The 19,529-nt window shown below is 41.8% G+C and overlaps 1 protein-coding gene across 1 annotated transcript in view; it reads right to left on the bottom strand.

The window, feature by feature from the left end:
• The window catches only part of LOC117547952 (IQ motif and SEC7 domain-containing protein 3-like), a 115,077-nt gene extending 100,108 nt beyond the window's left edge, over positions 1 to 14,969 (bottom strand). Inside the window, 1 exon segment of the mRNA XM_034218874.1 lies at positions 14,150 to 14,969. Coding sequence (XP_034074765.1) covers positions 14,150 to 14,763 — 614 coding nt within the window. The 5' untranslated portion in view covers positions 14,764 to 14,969.
• Positions 14,970 to 19,529: the final 4,560 nt, after the last annotated feature.

The raw sequence follows: 19,529 nt of genomic DNA, 5'->3' as shown, positions 1-19,529 counted from the left end.
AGGTTTACATCAGTGCGGACTCTCAGGCGTCCCAAGAGGCTTAGCTCGCTTTCTGCAGAACCGAGAGAGCTGGAGACGGACGAGAGAGCCAGAGCAGTTTCCCCAGGAGAACGCTAACAACAAGGAAAGGAAAAAGTCCTTGTATTTGATCCCTTTAAAAGAAACTCCTGACGGTGCCATTGTCAGGAGAGCTGCAACATTTGAGCTCTATTCACACTTTCTGTCTCATTGTGGCCTACTTGACTCCACTGCAGCACTTGATAGTAAATAGGAAACCGTTTCACCGTCAAGCTTTATGCTGCGTCATGTCTGTCTGAACACAACCAGCCTCCTCCTTTTCAGATCACAGCTATGACACGAAAGCTGGGGACAAATGTGACTTTGAGTCCTCACTAACACTAAGAAGTGGATCACATCACTCCTGTTCTGAAGTCTTTACACTGGCTTCCTGTGTGTCAAAGAATAGATTTCAAAATACTGCTGCTGGTTTATAAAGCACTGAATGGTTTAGGCCCAAAATACATTTCTGACCTCCTGCTAAATGATGAACCATCCAGATCTCTCAGGTCTTCAGGGACTGGTCAGCTTTCTGTCCCCAGAGTCATAACTAAACATGGAGAAGCAGCGTTCAGTTATTATGCTCCAAATATTTGGAACAAACTCCCAGAAACCTGCAGGTTCGCTGCAACTCTGACTACTTTTAAATCCAGGCTGAAGACTTTTCTTTTTGTCGCTGCTTTTAATTGATATATTTACATCTTACAATGCACTGTAACTTTTATTCATGTACCTTTGTTATTCATGTTTTATTATCTTTGCTTTTTAATGACTGTTTTTAAATGCCATTTTATAATATGTTTGTTAATGGTCTTAATGACTTTCATTTTTGTAAAGCCCTATGGATTGCCGTGTGTTGAAAGGTGCTAATAAACTTGCCTTCAGAGCGCAAGAGGAGGAAATGTGATGCACTGCAAATATCAACAGAGTCCCATAAACTTTGGGATATGTCATCAGAAATATTCGTTTAGTGAAAGCAATATATAAAATATCAACGAAGATTTAATATCCCCCCATGAAAATCTAAGAAAATTGAGCTCTTTCTAGACTCCCAACTGTTGGTTCGCCCTCTTTAAAACTTAAAAGAGAAGCCTTTGACAGCGGAGCCAGAACAAGGGGAGAGGGAGAGGGGGGGACAGGAGTGAAGCATTTTCTGGTGTCGGAGAGAAAGCTCTGTCACCTGAAGGGCCTGTTTTCCAGGTCTCAGGCTCGAAAATGACATTCCCAGAACAAATTACTATAACTTCACTTCTAAAAGGGGTAAATTAATGATCTTTTTTCTAAAAGCAATGATAAACCTGTGAGTTAGATGTAGAAGAGTCAGAATCAATATAGATCTTTGTTATTTTAAAAATATTACTTATAGTGAAAACCACCCTGGAATGATGGGATAGTAGACTAAAAGCTTTAGGAATCCAAACTATAACATATAATAAGTACCCTGTATCAAGATTGATGCAAAATAAGTGAAAATGTACAATTTTAGAGAAATTTAGCACAAAAAAAGTTGAAAACACTTCTGGGGTCATTTGGGTGGATTTTCCATATCTCTGGCCCCCCTTGGTCGATTTTGATGATTGACATCTCTTTTTAACCGTTAGAGCCAATGGGATCGAGAGGAAGTTCCACATACACACACGTTACCAAATAAGGAGTGAGGGTGACGCGTAGCCAGAATACCCAAAACAGGAAGCTGTCATACACTCTGGAAGCTATCATTAGCAGCTAATATGAAAACTCCGTTTTTGACATAAAAATGTAATTATGGATTATCAAAAAAATATTCAAAGTGACACAGAAACATTGGATTAAAGGTGGGGTAGGTAAGTTTGAGAAACCGGCTCGAGATACACTTTTTGTTATATTCCGTGGAATGCCCTTAACATCCCGATAGCAATGAATATCTTAAGTACTTTGACAAAAGATCCATAAAAAAAGTCATCTGTGGAAGCCATAGTACTGTAAAAAGTACGACCAATCATTTTAGCCGGCCCGGCTAAAATAACTGGATGGCCTACCTGCCTGTCAGCCTTCCATCTGTGCACAAACTTATCTCGTGCCCTCATTGGTCATGTGCGCGTTTGTGTGTGTTGGAGGAGGGGCTCTGTAAGGAAGTGGCAGATTTTTTTCGGTTGTGTATTTTCAAATTCTTGCGCACTCGAGCTGGTTTCTCCAAAATTACCTATCCCACCTTTAACCTATGGATTAAGCTTCAGCCGCGTTTTTCTCATTTTAATGCCTGTGACTAAGGTAACTTCGTCACTGTGAACTGACGGCTTCGGGCATTTTTATACAATGTATACTATTTATTGATGTAGTGTTTATTGTATTTTATTTTGAAATGTGTTCCCCTTTCCCCATGTCTGTTGCCGTTGATTGTGTGCACCTGGTGCCCTGTGTTGTCTCCTCCCCCCTCACCTGTGTCCTGTTGGGTTGATTGGGTTGTGCATTTAGGCTCTGGGGTTTTTCTGTTTGAGAGAGTGTGTGTGAGATCCTGGTGGTGGCTGGTGACTGTGTTCACGCGTGGGCAGCAGATTGATGCTGTGTCATGTTTATGACGTAATAAATGCCCACACCGGGTTGTATTTTGGACGTTCTGCCTCTGCCTCCTTGCTTGGTCTGGGCCGCTCAATTGTCAGCTTCACAATTGGTGTCAGAAGTGGGATTGACCAAGTGAGGAGGTGAAAATGATGGAGGGGAATTACCGCAAGTTTGAGGAATTAACGGAGATGATGATGTTAATCATGCAGTCTCAGGCAGCCGGAGAGCAGCAGTTTTTACGGATACAACAACAGGTATCTGAGATAGAAGAGGAACGGAGACTCCGGAGGCAAGACGGCAGGTTGGCTGAAGAGCTCAGCCGCATCAACGTCCGGTATGGGGACCAGGCCCAAAGAGGGGAAAAAGTGATGCAACAGATTCAAGAGTACCGTATGGAGCTCCGGGAGCAGGACCGTAGAAACCAACAGAAGGAGGAGGCGGAGCAGATCATGGGGCGTCAGCTGCTGGAGGAGCTGGAGAGACAGAGACAGGCAGAGCTCACGGCCCAGAAGGCCAGAAAGAAGGAGCTGATCAAAACCCTGGAGGAGAATAACTGCCAGATGAAGAGGGAACTTGAGCGAGCGGCCGCTGAGAAGCTGGAGAAGGTCAACAGGAGCCTACAGCATCACCTGCAGCGCAGCGCGGAGGAGAAGGAGGAGCGCGAGAGGGAGCTCCTCAGCATGAAGAAGCAGATAGCCACTCTGATGCAGCGGCTCCGGGCGGACCCCGCTCAGCTGGAGAGGTTGCAGTCCATGCTCTCTGTGAAGAACGGAGGGATACAGGACCTCAGGAGGAAATCTCTGTCAGAGCGTCAGAGAGTTTTGTAGCTGGAGAGGAAGCTCTACTCAACTGAACGGCTGATCAAACAAACTCAGAGTGACAAGATCAAACTGCAGATCAGAGTAGGGGAACTGCAACACAAGTATAAGCCCAAAGAAGCAAAAAAGGATCGGATCCCGAAGAAGGAGAAAGAGAAGCTTCCTTTCGACATCACGGCACCCTCTGAGGAAACCACGCTGCACAAGGGGCCGCAGGTTGTTGCCGTGGGGATAGACATCACCAAGATAACGAATTCAGACACTGAAGCAGCTAATACAGCAGAGTCATTAGGTCAATTATTGACCCAAATAATCGTGATTATGATTTTTGCCATAATCGCACAGCCCTACTGTGAACTGACGGCTTCGGGCATTTTTATACAATTTATACTATTTATTGATGTAGTGTTTATTGTATTTTATTTTGAAATGGGTTCCCCTTTCCCCATGTCTGTTGCCGTTGATTGTGTGCACCTGGTGCCCTGTGTTGTCTCCTCCCCCCTCACCTGTGTCCTGTTGGGTTGATTGGGTTGTGCATTTAGGCTTTGGGGTTTTTCTGTTTGAGAGAGTATGTGTGAGATCCTGGTGGTGACTGTGTTCACGCGTGGGCAGCAGATTGATGCTGTGTCATGTTTATGACGTAATAAATGTCCACACCGGGTTGTATTTTGGACGTTCTGCCTCTGCCTCCTTGCTTAGTCTGGGCCGCTCAATTGTCAGCTTCACAATGCCATTGAACACAACTTTTTAACAGAATAACAACAAAAGGTGAGCATATCTCCTTTTTTTGCAACCTAAAGCTACGTCGGGTGTTGTCTGGTTTTGCTTCCCCTGTCGCGAGTTCTGATCGCTCATACTTATATTTCTAGAATCTGTGGAATCTCAGCTTGCTAGCAAAGCTTGATTGTGCAGAACTGATAAGTATATCGATCGATGTATACCTAGAGTTCTGTGTTAAGTGCGTTAGCATTCTTTCGCTCAGGGCTCATTTAGACGCTGCTTGTGAGACTTGTGTTTTGTTTCGGTGAAAATCAATCAATGTTTATTTATACAGCCCATTATCACAAATGTTACATTTGTCTCAGTGGACTTCACGGTTAGTTCATATCATCAGTTAGCTTAGTTTCTTCCCGTTAAGTGAGTATGACACATTCATAGTTTATTACATTTTAAGAAGCCCTGAGACCAGGGGCGCCGCCAGGGATTTTGGGCCCCATGAAAAGATATCACATTGGTTAATTAAACATTTTTTTCTTAATGTTCTAAAATTGTTTGGGCCCCTGTCAGTCACGGGCCCTTAGAATCGTCCTAACTTTTCACCCCCTTATGGCGCCCCAGCCTGAGACACAGTTTCATGAAAATCACATGTTTTATAGTGTGACAGGGTCCCCAGGGCTGAACTGTTAAACTGCAGGATAAGTTTTCTTTACTAACTAAATAGTTAGCTTGCAAACATCATTAGAAAGTTAATCCCACCAATTATTCTGACACTCATTTAAAATGCAGCTAATATGTGCGGTTATTAGGCGTAACAACGATGGAAAATGTAAAAATAGCCTTCATTTAGCTCACTTATAGCTAGTTTTAATGTGAGTTGCAGAGGCAATCTTGAAAGAATTCCGTCATGTTCTTTGATTGAGGGGGTTCAAGACTGAAACTATTTAGATTCAATTCTACTTTGTTACAATTGTTCTTCATCCACATTTTCATCGAATACATTCACATGCATCTCAATTAGGGTTTTACCACAGTTTGAGACCGATGCCTCTTGCCAGTTAACGGCTTTGGGCTTAGTACACGTACAAATGCCAAAAGGCGGAGATGCATGCCCAAAAGAAAAGCACACGTTCCTGATTTTAAGGAGTCACATGTATATTCTTAATAATAATGAAAAGGTGGATACCAACAAGTGTTTGGATATGCAAAAATAATGCATACATTTCAACCAAAACTTAAAGCACATACTTGTTAGACCAAGGTAGCACCTTAACAAAAGCCAAATGCTTAAATAATTGTATCATGTAATCAGAACTATGGGGGTGAAAAAGTTTGCCACTGTGACATTAAACTTCTCTAAAGGCTGAATGCAATTTGTGGCAGGAAAAGAAAGAAGGATGCGTCACTAATTCTCCCATGAAAGCAGCAGTTTCTCCTGTTGTCTCTCCAGCTGGTACCTCCACTATTGAGCAGTCTCAGCAGCTCATATTGAGCACCAACACCATCGCTGTGTTGCTGCAGGGCCATCTGCTGAACACTTGGCAGTGGGTCAAATTCCACAGATATTTCCAAAGCTTCACACTAATGCTTGACATCTATCAAAATGATATGGTTGTCATCTATCAGATGGGGCTGGCGCTGATGAGGAAAATCCCATCAACCAGATGAGTAACAGCAATCATTCATCTCTGCTGAAGGAAATAATTTTCATTTATCCATTAAAGGAAGAGCAGAAATTGAGTTTGGGATAGTCTAGTTTTTCTGCACAAGTTATAAAGTAACAAAAAAGAGGAGGATTGTAGGCTGATGATGGGAGAGGCATGCCAAAATAAAGAAAGTTTGCTTTCAACATCAAACACGTTACAATACCTTCTTTATTCTATTTCCCGCACGTACACTATGACTCATTCAGGCTTCATGTCCTGCTTTTTTCATCTGCTTCTTGCTTTAAAGTTTCCACTTCTACTGACATCACTGGAAGAGTCATCAGCTCCTCTTTCTGGCACTGCGTACAAGATGATGTAATCCTGGCAGAGGGGCCGACATACGGGGCGGTGATCACGTCACCAAAGTGCAGGGGAAGGGCAAAAACATGTAATGCTCATCTGAATGTGAAGACTATGTGGCATATTCAAATGCAAGTTAATGTTTTAACAGTTTTATCATTTCTACCTATGGCCTCCAGGAAAATATGAAAACCGTCATACCAACGAACACCTATAGATGCAACAAAAAAAGCAGGAAAACACACATAACCATGTTCAAAAAAGACTAATATATGTGAAAGGAGAGCCATTGGATGAAGGAATGTGTGTCACGGGTGTAAAGAATACAAATGAATGATCACGTATGAGGGCAGAACGGGATGTATCCCCTGTTATGTCTCCTGCACAGTACAATAAATCACGGCTGAGCCTGGGTTGAGGCTTTGTGCGATGTGTTGAGAAGACCAGGAAAGCCAATTGGACATGCGGTGCCTGTTCCGATCAGCTCTGCAATGCCTCGCAGCCTCAGGTGGAAGGCTCTGAACATTACTCTGGGTCCTACAGTTAACCATACCTGACATTTCCCTAGGCAACAGTGTGCCTGTGCATGGCTGTGTTTGAGTTTGTTTCAGTATACACTGCAAGAGTGGATAGGGATTGTGTTGAGTAGAGAGGATTGCACAACAAACTACAACGATAGATTACATACATACAATTGCAACTCAAAATGTTCCTCAAAATGTTCAGCCATAATTTCACCGCTAGCCCAAATCTCATTGGACAACCACAGATGCACACTGCTGCACATGGTGCAAAACAATTAGGATTGTCTGGTGAGGGATTTTCAGGCCTAAGCTCCCGAGAGGTGAAATCTTTGCGACAGATGGGCTGGACATTTTTTCCATAACTCCACACTGTGCCTTCTTCCAAAGATCCTTTCTCCCTGAGCTGCAGAGGTCATTGGATTACTGACCAATGAGAGCTGTGGCACAGCATTATCTGCCTATAAGGAATCCCTCCATGTGACCAACATTGGTGTAACACAATCTTAGATCATGCATCACTTTCAGCCACCTGTAAGTGTTATCCTATGGTCAACACATCTGCTTCACTGTAACACCTGATATGCTAACTGCCAGCTAATAGCACATTTTGTGTTGAAAGACAAAACACGTTGAAATGCAATTCAGAGCCATTAAAGGAGGGGAATGAGGAGTGTTTTATCACGTGCTACATTTATCACATTTGCGTGTTATTTTTTATTACCTCAATGAAAAGTGGTGCCATTATTAAACTGTATTAATGGTAAGCAGCTGTTTAAGTGGCTGGCTCCTTCAAATATACTGCCAAGGCTTCCCTTTTATGTAAACATTGAGTGATTTGTTTTGATCACAAATTGAAGCGTTATCTACATCATTTTTTGTAAATATTATAATAAAAGTTTAAGGATGTAGAGACATTTTAAAAGGATTTGATAATGATTTTTGTATCAGATATGGAATCAGATTGAGGAACGGTAGATGAAAACACTTATATCATCCCTGTTTGCATTCACATGAAATATGTAGATTGCATACCAATGACACACACTGCTGATTGCTCATTTCGCCTACTGCTCATTTGCATAAAGCAGACACGCAATGCAACAATAAGATGTGTGAATAATTTCCCTCCAACCATGAAGAGGGCGAGTCTCTCGACAGTGTAGGATGACTCACAGCAGAAACATGTTACTATACAAAGCCGTCGTGAGGATGTGCAATATTTACATATAAAAGATGGCGTCATCTGTGGCATCTGGAAGTGTCAAGGACGAGGATGACACGTCTGTGTTTCCGTGAGTCGGCATGATACCCAAGTAACAGAAGACTGCCAGTAGGAAGCAATGTTTGAAAAAATAATCAAAGTTGAGCCAAACTGTCATTTTGATTGATTGGGATTCATAGAGGCAGAGGACATGGTAAAAAAAAGTGTGGACTCTGTTTTGTCCTTAAGCCATATTTATGTATCTGTCTACCTATTTAGCTTGTCTATCATTATTTATTTTTTTATAACGTTATTCTATAGTGATCTTCTTCTGGTTTTGGACAAAATATCTGGTAACCTGAAAGACGCAGCAAGGCAGCCAAAACTGAGCTATCAATCAAAAGCTGCTGGCCAGAACTGACACACACATTAGTTAACAGATTCACAGCAATCCATTTGGATGGACTGTTTTCCTGTCAGCAGGTGTAAGGAAAAACTGCTGCCTGATTCTCATGAAACCTGGTGGAAGTGGATATCAAAAACCAAGGAAGAATCACAGGAAGCATCTGTTAACAACGTGTAGTTTAAATCAAATTCAACTCATGTTGTAATTAGCATATTTGTTGTTAAACACACCACTAACACACAAAATTGGGAAGATTTCTAACTTGGAAAGCATTTGAAATCATTATTTGCTCTTCTGGAGGTCTGGGCTCTCCTAGTGCCATTCTAGTTGCCTGTATTTTAAATTGAGTCTTAAAAAGAGGGGTTTGTGTTTGTAATTGTTTCCACATATGGGTTATTGTAAATGCAAAGATAATGAGTAGAACATACAGTATGTATCGATACTTCCTAAGGTTAAATCGAATTGGACCAAACCATCACTGAAGCCCATCAGAAGTGTCAAGTAAGCCAAAGCGTAAGCAACATACACTAACTACTTTAATGAAAATACAGAAAACCATCCCATATATCCACTTACAACAGCTGTTCTCTTGTCCGTTTAACTTCCAAACACAACACACACTCCTCACCACACGGCTGGCACGGGTGGATTACCGACAACTGGGACTGTCTTTTGCCTCGCTCAACTTGTGCATGAAAACTGCTAATATTCTACCGGGGACTCAGGAATCAACCGGCAGCTATATCCTCTGAGAAATGAAGCAATTTAAAAGCACTACGCACCAAATGTGATATTCATGATTTGGATTCCAGCAGCAGCCGAGCCAAGCCACCCTGTCATAACCGTGCAGACGTGACTCCCATTCAGACGGAGGGGAGGGGGAGTGAAGTAAAGAGCAGGGGGAGAGGAGATTCCAGCTCTCCAGAAATGGTGGCAGGAGGCGAAATAAAGAAGAGGACAGGGAGAACTAATATGTCCATTTGAAGTCATTACATCCATCATCCAGCCATCTATCTATCGAGGCAGAGATTGTACTTTTCTACGAGGCTCTAGATAAAGGACATTGTTAAAAGGAAAAGGTCAATTTACCAAAATCGCAAATAATGTGTATTTTTCTCACTGCGTTTTGCTTTGCAGTTTCACAGTGTTATTGTTTTGTTGTACCCTCACTAATTCAGTTTCCAGCAACCGACAGCTGTTTTCAGCTAAAAGCTCCTTATGATATCCACTCTACACGACCTGCCCGGCAACAGCAGGTTGACTGTATTTGAAAAAATGACTGTTACTTTCGGTTGATGATGAGTATGAGCTTTAAAAAAGATTGTGTTTCCATTGGTTTCCACATTTGGGTTATAGTACATTTCCACCGTTTGCAAAGATAAAGAGTAGAACATTTGTATTTATTAGATATGGTGATATCACTGGACTCTACCAAACCATTACCTTAGCCCATCAGAGGTGTCAAGTAGGTAAAGCATAAGCAAGTTCAATTCCTAATTACCATACAGCAACTACTTTAATGAAAAAGACAGAAAAGCATCCCATATATCCACTTACAACAGCTGTTCTCTTGTATATTTCTATATTGAAAAATGGTCTGTTAGTTTTGGTTAAAGATGAGCCCAGTGTGGACCAGCTAGCCACACAACTGTAAGGTTTTTAAAGTCTAACATATTTGGACAGAGGTTAATGTAACGTGTAACAAACACATTGCTCCAACAGAGAGTGGCTAATATTTAGTAGAAAGGCCTTGTTACTTGAGATAAAAGATAGTGTGGCTTTAATATAACGATCAGTACCTGAAGATCAAGGCCATAGTTGCTTTTAAGGGTTAGCATAGCTGCTGGAGGCTGCGCTGGCTAAGCTGCAGGCTCATTGATCTGAGAGCATCAGAACAAGGAGACACTGCAGCATCCAGCCGGCACTCAGCAGGGTCACTCTGTAATGTATGCTAGGATGTATGTGTGCTCAACCCCCTCCCCCAGCATGTGAGATGGCATACATACTGAGCTCCAGCTGGTACGAGGCCAGTAGGAGGAAAACGAGGGCATGGCGGGCGCATTGGGAGTCACGGCCAATGCGGAAAAACATGCGGGCTGCCAGGTGGCATGAGGCATGTTCGGGTTTGTGTGCATTAGTAAGTGTTTTGTGTGTAAGAGCAAGAGCTTAAAATATCTGTGAGAGTGTGGGAGGCAGGGAAGAAGCACCTGGAGCTATACGAGAACCCTGGGATATCCACCTTCAGAAAAGGGATTTCTGCCTATCAGACATGCACGTGCCTCTACACACATTTTTAAAAAAACACTAAGACTACCCTTATTATCAGTCTTCCTGACTCCAAACTTCACATTCTCAAAATGTAACACATACACACACACACACTTGGCAACCTCCAAGTGTATAGGACCAAAGATTAGGTGGACTGAAAGCCAGCAAATGTCAACGTTTCAGTTTTAGATAAAGGTGAAAAGAGATGAGGACAGTAAAGTAGGCTAGGATCAATACGATAGGTGGACATCTGTATAATTTAAAGTCAACGATAGTGAGAAAACATGAAAGATTTAGTATGAGAGAGTATGAGCGGGAGTTGACAGGGAGAGGAGGAAGCGAGACGAGTAGACAGGATTACTTAAGGCTTCCCTCAGATCATACAAGCCCCTTAAGAATCTTTCTCAGACTGGGAAACACACTTGCAAAACATCGGGAGCAAAATACATGGAATCAACTTTCCAGCCACGTTTGCTGTTCGAAGCTTAAGGTGCATTCGCATGCAACTTGATGAGATGAGGAATGAATGATGTGAGTGAGCAGGCATTTCATTTGTAATTTAAAGCTTTGCAAATGGATTTGTTGCTTCATTTCAATCAAGCAAAAACACACATAAGCTGTTGGAATGGTGAACGGTAATGTTGGATATGCAGTCCATCCTAGTATTCCGAGATACTTGCTGTTTGCCTTATCTCCTTTTGTCACTATTTACTCAAAAAAATCTATCAATATTATCGTCCTAAGCCTCATTGTAATTGTGCTTGCTGAAAGTTAGATGAGAAGCTCGATACCACTTGCATGTGTGTAATCTAAATATGAAAGTACTACTCGCCACTATGCTAACTTATCTTAGCACAAAGACAGGGAACAGGGTAATAACTAGCCGGACTCCGTGCACTGTTTACAAAACGTATGTACTGATTTGTTATAACAGTACGAAAATCAAATTGTAAAAGAGACACATTTCTGTTTCACTGTCATATTTCAATGTGGATTGCAGACACCAGCTTTTTAGAAACAGTCAAATCAGTGATAAATATATAAACAAATACACACACAGCCCTTATTAGTATGTCTGTGATGTGTCCCTGTCATCCTCCCGTTAATTGAAATGTATTATTCCTCCTGCGGCACTGACAGCACAGATACACCATCTTGTGTGACCAGGATCAATGTTCTAAATGGAAATTACAATGCCGCTTCACGTCTCCTGCTTTTCATGTGTCACTGTATTCCCGTTAAGCAAAATAAAAGTTTACAGTACTCTCCCTTCTTTGAGTTTTTTTTCATATTTCTGTCAATGTTAATCAATCTGCAGGACTTTCAGGGGGCATGGTTGCTGAATCACTAAGGAACCCACGTATGGAATCCCCCGGTGATGGATAAGTTTCCGTAGCACAACCATTAGTACTTACTATTTGTTACTATTTTAGAAAAACATTTGCACACAAATAATATTTACTTCAATGTTTGGAAGTGTGCAGTAGACCCCTAGACGCGCATCATGTCTCCCATTCAAATAATGTGTTCTGGTGTTATTTCATCATCACGTGAGATGCATAATTGTTGTTTTGTTAAACCGTTATGCCTAAAGAACATAACTTTAAGTAAAGCTTTTACATCAATATAACACTTATTGGGTATGTATTGGGGTTTAGAAGCTGTGGATTTTGGTTACATTTGATTTCCTTGTGACTGAAGCCTGCTGGGAGGGGCGACATGTTTAAAAGGGGCTGCCCTGGTCAACTCCAATACAGTAGATGGCCACCCGCCATAAAACCATAAAAGGAAGAAGAAGAAGCTGAGTCAGTCGTGGTTCTGCTACAGAGCAGGTAAGAGTAAGACCTCATGAGGCATTGAGGAACTCGTTTTTGTGATAAATCAGGTCAGCATAGTTTTTCCAAATATGCCTGTGTCTCTGAAGAGTTTGAAATAGTACCCGATTACACCCCTGCTGACATTTAATTGGTACATCTCATATTTAGTGTGTGTTGTTTGCCCATGTCTGGCTGGGTCAATCCACCTAAATGCAGTGCTGTTTTACTTCCATGCTAATGTTTTATATTCCTGACCCATGTTTTTTAGGAATGATGTCTTAATGGCACGATGAATCAATCTGGATTAACAGAAACAATGCAAATGCAGCCTAGTGGGACAGATGGGGCTCAGCGCGGTGTGTTTTGTGTGCGTGTGTGTGTGTGTGTAGCTCTGGCACAGGCAGGCATGTGACCTTGATAGTGGCTACCAAAAACCATTCAGCTCATTCGACCAACAGCTACAAACTAAAAAATTATCCGGAAAAGTAACAAACCCTGATGGTAGCTTAATTATGAAAATATATGCTCCAAAACGGAGAATCTTGATGCCACCAACCGTGTTTGAAACCAGGAATCTGACACTGACTTGAAACATACCTTCATCAAACAGATCAAGGCTTATTAGTCACTCTCACGAGGCTGTAAGGTTGTAAATATCTTTCTGTCTTTGTTGTTATTACTCCATCTGTGTTCCTGCAGTGTTACATCCTTTAGTGTGTGCCTTAATAAGGAAAACACTAGAGTCTGCACAATCAAAAGTAGTTTTTTTATGTGTGAACGTACAATCATATGCCTCAAGGTCAATGATATGCCTTCATGAAAAATAAAACTCACTAACAATAAAGTGTGTGTTTATAATGCCACCATGCTCCCTTGCACCTGTGAAAACACGACCTCAGCAAGCCTCAAACAGATGCATTTTAAAATAGCTTATAACACATTCAAGGTGTACAAGTGAGCACAGCAACCTCACCGGAACAAACGACTAATCCAAAGGGCAAAGTAAGGATGACCTGCTGAGGGCATGGTTTAAATAAAGTCCTGTTTCATTACAAATCATCAAAAATACTCTAATGCCAACATGGAGTCCCACCCAGTAGTGACAATCTACCTTGGTGCAGAATTAACAAACCAAAACTTTTAAAATGCCAGCCTTGGTCTTAAAATCAATAACCATTAGGCGTTCCATTGATTTACCAGGGCAACAACTGAATACATTTTAAAGTATTTAAAGTGTATTCACTTTATTCTGAGTGAATACACATGAAAACACAGGAGTAGCTTGAATTACCTGTCAGGAAATTAAGCCTCAGGGGGTGTGGAGTTAATCAAAGGTAAATCCAGCACAGGCCTCATGCAGCGATACTATTTCAAGTCTTCTTTACAATCTTAACTGTATTGCATCTGTTGAAAATGTCTCCAAAATGTCATCTGACACCCTCACATGGGAAATAACAGGCTGTGGTGTTTAATCTCATGGACCTTCAGGGTACTACAGTGTTATTCCAAGCACATTTGCTATATTTAGACAAGAAAAGTATCCATATTATTAGGGTCACTGAATAAAATATGAAATAATGTATGTATTTTGTGAGTCAGGAGAAGCCTAAATAGCAATTGCTAAAGGGCATCTCTGTTGTGGAGACGAAAATCCAACAAGTTAAAAGGGATTTGCTGCATTTGCATATTTTATGTGAATAGTTATGTCTATTTTATCAGGAAAAATCGGTCAGAATTCACAGTAAATGTTTCGTTAACATTAGTTTTGTAGTGCACAGCATGTAAGCTACTTACTCCGTTTTCCTCGCCAGCCCGACGGAGCGGCAGAGAGTGGTGGGAGTCTGCGGAACCAGGGACTTACAGCAGGGGCTCCTCTTGTCCTCCTCCACGGAGTCGGGGCTGGCTTGGCTCGTTTTGGGCGACTGTGGTAAGGTGGGGACGAGCTGGAGCTGCTGGGGGTGGTGGGCGGTCGGCGCGGGAGGGATGGGATGCTGCTGAGGCTGGGCCGACAGACCGGGGATCTGCTGTTGCTGCTGCTGCTGCTGCTGCTGATGATGCTGCTGCTGCAGCTGCGGCGGCGGCGGCGGCTGCTGCTGCTGCGCCTGCTGGCCGAGGTGAGCCGCAGCCTTGTTGCTCACCGGGTGCAGATGGAGGTTGGCGGGTGCCTGGGGACTGGCGCTGCGGTGAGTCGGGTGGTGGTGATGGTGGTGATGTTGAGGGGGCTGCTGTACGTAGTGGTGGGGGTCCCTCAAATTTCGGTTCTCTCCTATCAGGTCCTCCACCTTTCGCTCGAGTTCGTCGATGCGTTGGCGCTGCGTCTGGATCAGGCTCTGCTGGTTCTGCACGATAGTGGTGAGCTCCTTCAGGTAAAGAACGGCTTTCATGGGATTATCCAGCAGGCTCTCCATTACTGACTATAAACGTGGCCGTGTGCCCAGGTATGGTGACTTCTTCTTCAGCTGCTTGTGGCGCTGCGAACCGTCGATGGGCCCTCTGAACGGTGCGTAACCGGAATGCTCTGGCGGCCGTCTGACGCCTCAGTACGCTCTGCTTGGGTTGGGTAGTCTCTCTCTCCCTCTCTCACTCTCACTCTCTCACTCTCTGTCTCCCTCTCTCTCCCCCTCTCTCTCGGAAATGGTGCTGATGCAAGGAGGGCTCAGCATCGGGGGCGGGGTCGTAGTGGTGACGTCAACACGCATAGAGAACAGTAAATCTGTTATGCACGTTTTTTGTGTTTTTTTATAACTTCCATATCTATCTAATACCATGGAAGGCTTGTGTAAAACATCGAGACTTTTCAGTAAAAACTAAATCAGTGTAACTTTAAGTTACGTGCCGTGTTGTGTTTTACCATGGCATTAGGGATTTGACAGGAAGAAAAACTAATGTAACTTTTGTTAAAACACTTTTTGTTTATCTCATGATCAGTCTTTGAAATCCAAAGCCTGCTGATATTCAAAATGGCTGTTAATTGGAGTCGAAATCTAATGAGGCATAGAACAGTCGGCCAAATCATCAAGAACAGAAGTGACCTTAACAACATGCTGTGATTAATGCTGTTTTTATAAAAGCGAAAAATAGATTTGTTTATATAAAACTTTTTAAGAGGATATATAAATCTGATATGACCTTGAGACAGTGAAGAATTAGGAGCACAGAGGTGAGCAGTGTGGGTACAGCCGGGTGCCTCCTTCCATATGGCTGCTTTACAAGCTGCATGGAGTGAACAATGGCTCACACAGTCGACCACACAGACAAAGCTAGGAGACAAAAATGAGTTTCAAAATGTAAAACATAGATATGGACAGGGTTGGGTTGTAACGGAATACATGTAACGGCGTTACGTAATCAGAATACACAAATCAAGTAGGCCTAACTGTATTCAGCTCGCGTTACATTTGAAAAACGAGTAATCTGATTACAGTTTCTTTCGTAAACCTGAAGTGAATACATTTTGGATTACTTATTGGAATTATTGGTGGAAAGTTTTCCACTGCGGTCAAGCCAGCCTCCACTTGGGAAAACACAGTCAAGCCAGCCCGCACGTGATATTGGGGTGCGCGAATATTAGAAGCATTACGGTAAAATCCCAGCGCTTACTCGGTCAATAACAAAAGCACCTATAAAAACAAACCAAACATATTAAATTAAGAAATATGTACTATATAATGTGATCAATATTTATTTAAAACAAACTACGTATAACTACCACGAGTAAATGTAAAATGTAAGGAGTTTCAAAATAAAAGTCCTTTGAAATCTCATATTGAAATCTCATATATGAGCTATCAGCCCTGTGTTTAGATAAGAATAAAACGAAATCTCTCCCTGGTCCAAGACTCATCTCACTGCAGGGTGATAGAAGGACACCCCATCTACTCACCCAGAAAAAATCAGGTGATTCTGATGTGGAGTTTCAAAATAAAAGACCTTTGAAATCCCATATATGAGCTATCAGCCCTGTGTTTAGATAAGAATAAAACGAAATCTCTCCCTGATCCAAGACTCATCTCACTGCAGGGTGATAGAAGGACACCCCATCTACTCACCCAGAAAAAATCAGGACATTCTGATGTGGAGTTTCAAAATAAAAAACCTTTGAAATCCCATATATGAGCTATCAGCCCCGTGTTTAGATAAGAATACAACGAAATCTCTCCCTGATCCAAGACTCATCTCACTGCAGGGTGATAGAAGGACACCCCATCTACTCACCCAGAAAAAATCAGGACATTCTGATGTGGAGTTTCAAAATAAAAGACCTTTGAAATCCCATATATGAGCTATCAGCCCTGTGTTTAGATAAGAATAAAACGAAATCTCTCCCTGATCCAAGACTCATCTCACTGCAGGGTGATAGAAGGACACCCCATCTACTCACCCAGAAAAAATCAGGACATTCTGATGTGGAGTTTCAAAATAAAAGACCTTTGAAATCCCATATATGAGCTATCAGCCCTGTGTTTAGATAAGAATAAAACGAAATCTCTCCCTGATCCAAGACTCATCTCACTGCAGGGTGATAGAAGGACACCCCATCTACTCACCCAGAAAAAATCAGGACATTCTGATGTGGAGTTTCAAAATAAAAGACCTTTGAAATCCCATATATGAGCTATCAGCCCTGTGTTTAGATAAGAATAAAACGAAATCTCTCCCTGATCAAAGACTCATCTCAATGCAGGGTGATAGAAGGACACCCCATCTACTCACCCAGAAAAAATCAGGACATTCTGAAATAGAGTTTCAAAATAAAATGGTAAGGTAGGACCCAAACACAGTGTTAAAACAAGGGAGGCAGATATTGAGGACAAAAAAAACAAAAAACAAAAAGGAGCAGGCGAGGTAAAAGTGAAATCAAATTTTAGACAGAAATGCACTATTATAGTCCTTATAGTTTACTTGTGGTATTTGCTAAAGTGTATATTCTGATTTATTAGTTTTGAATATTATTATTTTGTAATGGATGGTTTTCAAGGTGTACAATTTATGTTACATTTTTCTCGATTGCTAACACACATCTTTTTTTAAATTGCTCACTTTCTCAGAACACTAAACACAATTCACAAAACCACACACCTAAAGTGCAAAACACCTAATTTCTCCTGTGAAGAACTGCACTCAAAACTACTTAAACACTTACCAAATGCAAACTTTAGCACCACATATTCATTCACACTTCTTTCACACTTCATTCATAATACTAGATTGTTTGACCACATATTTTATGGGCTATGCTCTGCATAGAGGTTTCTGCAGAGAAAGAGTGCTTGAGTATACAGAAATACAGTAAATGAATAAATACAAATGAGTTTGATAACATTGTGCAACATGCATCTCAGCACATAGTTACTATGCTTCGGATCTCTCTAAGTGTGATGGCATTGTTTGCCAAAACCAAGTTTTTAACTGCTGCTGCCTGTGCCTCATTGAAAATCCTTAGTCTTCCACCTGCACCTCTTTGTTTCTCAGTCCTTCAGATAAACAACAAAGACATAGTGGTTGGTCAGTGTCTGTGTTGCATAAAGGTAAGTTTACCACAGTACATTGTGCAGGATTTTTGTACAGTTATAGTATGCAACATGCCAACAATTCAATTACAGTAATGAAGTAAATACGTTTCACAGAACAGATATAAGCACCGATATATCATGAATTATGCAGAGCTACAAACTGGTAACCTGTTATCAAGTCTAAGTGTCCGGATTACAGAGGCAACAGTAAATCGGCTTAGATTAGGCTGAACCCTCTGTCCAGCCTCTCTCATCGTCAAACCATGGTTGATATTGGAAGTTTTTCCTTGTACGATGTGAGGGTCTAAGGACAGAGGGTGTCGTATTGTCATACTGATATTCTGTACAAACTATGAAGACCGTCCATAGTTTGCTGAGACAAATGTAACATTTCTGATATTGGGCTATATAAATAAACATTGATTGATTGATTGATAACATTTCATTTGAGAGTATTCTTCTTTGTCCACGTCGTCTCTCCACCTCTATCCCTCATTCTTCTTCCTCTCACTCTCACCCCACCTCTTCCTCCTCCTCTCACTCTCACTCTCAACTCTCAGCCCAGCTCTTCCTCTTCCTCTTGCTTCCATGTTGGCTTCCATTGTTGCTGTAAGAAAGTACTCACCTGTGGTCTTTTTATAGTGCTAACACCCTGATTGACGAACCAACAATTATGCTTTCAGGTGTTTGGTCAGGTGGAACGTGTTTGTTGATCATTGGTCCATTTATGAGGCATTTTGAATATCAGTGTTTTAAACCTGCTAACACGTGACTTAATGTCAGATTCCTGTGTCTCACGTGGAGAAACGTGTGCAGTGGTTTGCAAAAAGTGCCATGTTGATTTGCAAATTGTGTGAAAAGCTGAAAACGTGTTTAGTTTTGGAGATTTGAGCTGATGTGTTGCTCTTTCAGTGTCAGTTAAAATAATTGTGCTTTATGTATACTTTTAGTGTGTTAGCAACTGAGGAAAACTGTAAATATTATGTCTAGAATATAACACAAATAAAACAAAGTAACAAACCAGGAAGGCACGAGAAACAGGAATCCACAATGACAACACGAGGGAATACGCAGGGCAAGACATAGGCTGGAACAACGACGAACTGAGAAGAAACACTGGGGCAGACAGGCACTTATACAGACGAAATTAATCACAAGGACAAGACACAGCTGGGAGGGTAAGAAACACACATGGCCACTGTTGTAGCAATGTTTAATACAAGCCTATTTATGATATTCATTAAAGATCACATGTAAGCTATATGATGTGTGTTACTGAGTTGGGTCACAGAGTTGGAGAGACAGTGGTCGTTCTGGGTTGTCAATGGATGTGTTCATTTTAAGTGAGCTGACACCGAGGATGGGGGAAGTCCAGAGAAGGCCTCAGGTTATAGAGACAGTTAACCTTTGTGTGTTGACTGCTCGTGTGAATGTCATGAGATGATGAAGTTTGAACATATACAGGTGTGGCTCCTGGAGAGAGGGACATGTGACATTTGTGTGGTAGGCTGCATGATAGGGTGTGTGTGCGTTGAACATGCTTAGTGCAAGTGTATTTAAGAATAGGAAGTGAACATATCATGTCAGTGCCCCTACAAATATATCTAATGGTATAGGACATAAGGCGGAGGAAAAACAGTCTATGCTTGGCATCCATTAAT

This window comes from Gymnodraco acuticeps, unplaced genomic scaffold (genome assembly GCF_902827175.1).
Source record: "Gymnodraco acuticeps unplaced genomic scaffold, fGymAcu1.1, whole genome shotgun sequence".
In the NCBI taxonomy this organism is placed as follows: domain Eukaryota; kingdom Metazoa; phylum Chordata; class Actinopteri; order Perciformes; family Bathydraconidae; genus Gymnodraco; species Gymnodraco acuticeps.
The sequence above is the reverse complement of the archived record's forward strand: the minus strand, read 5'-3'. Positions and strand labels throughout refer to the sequence as shown.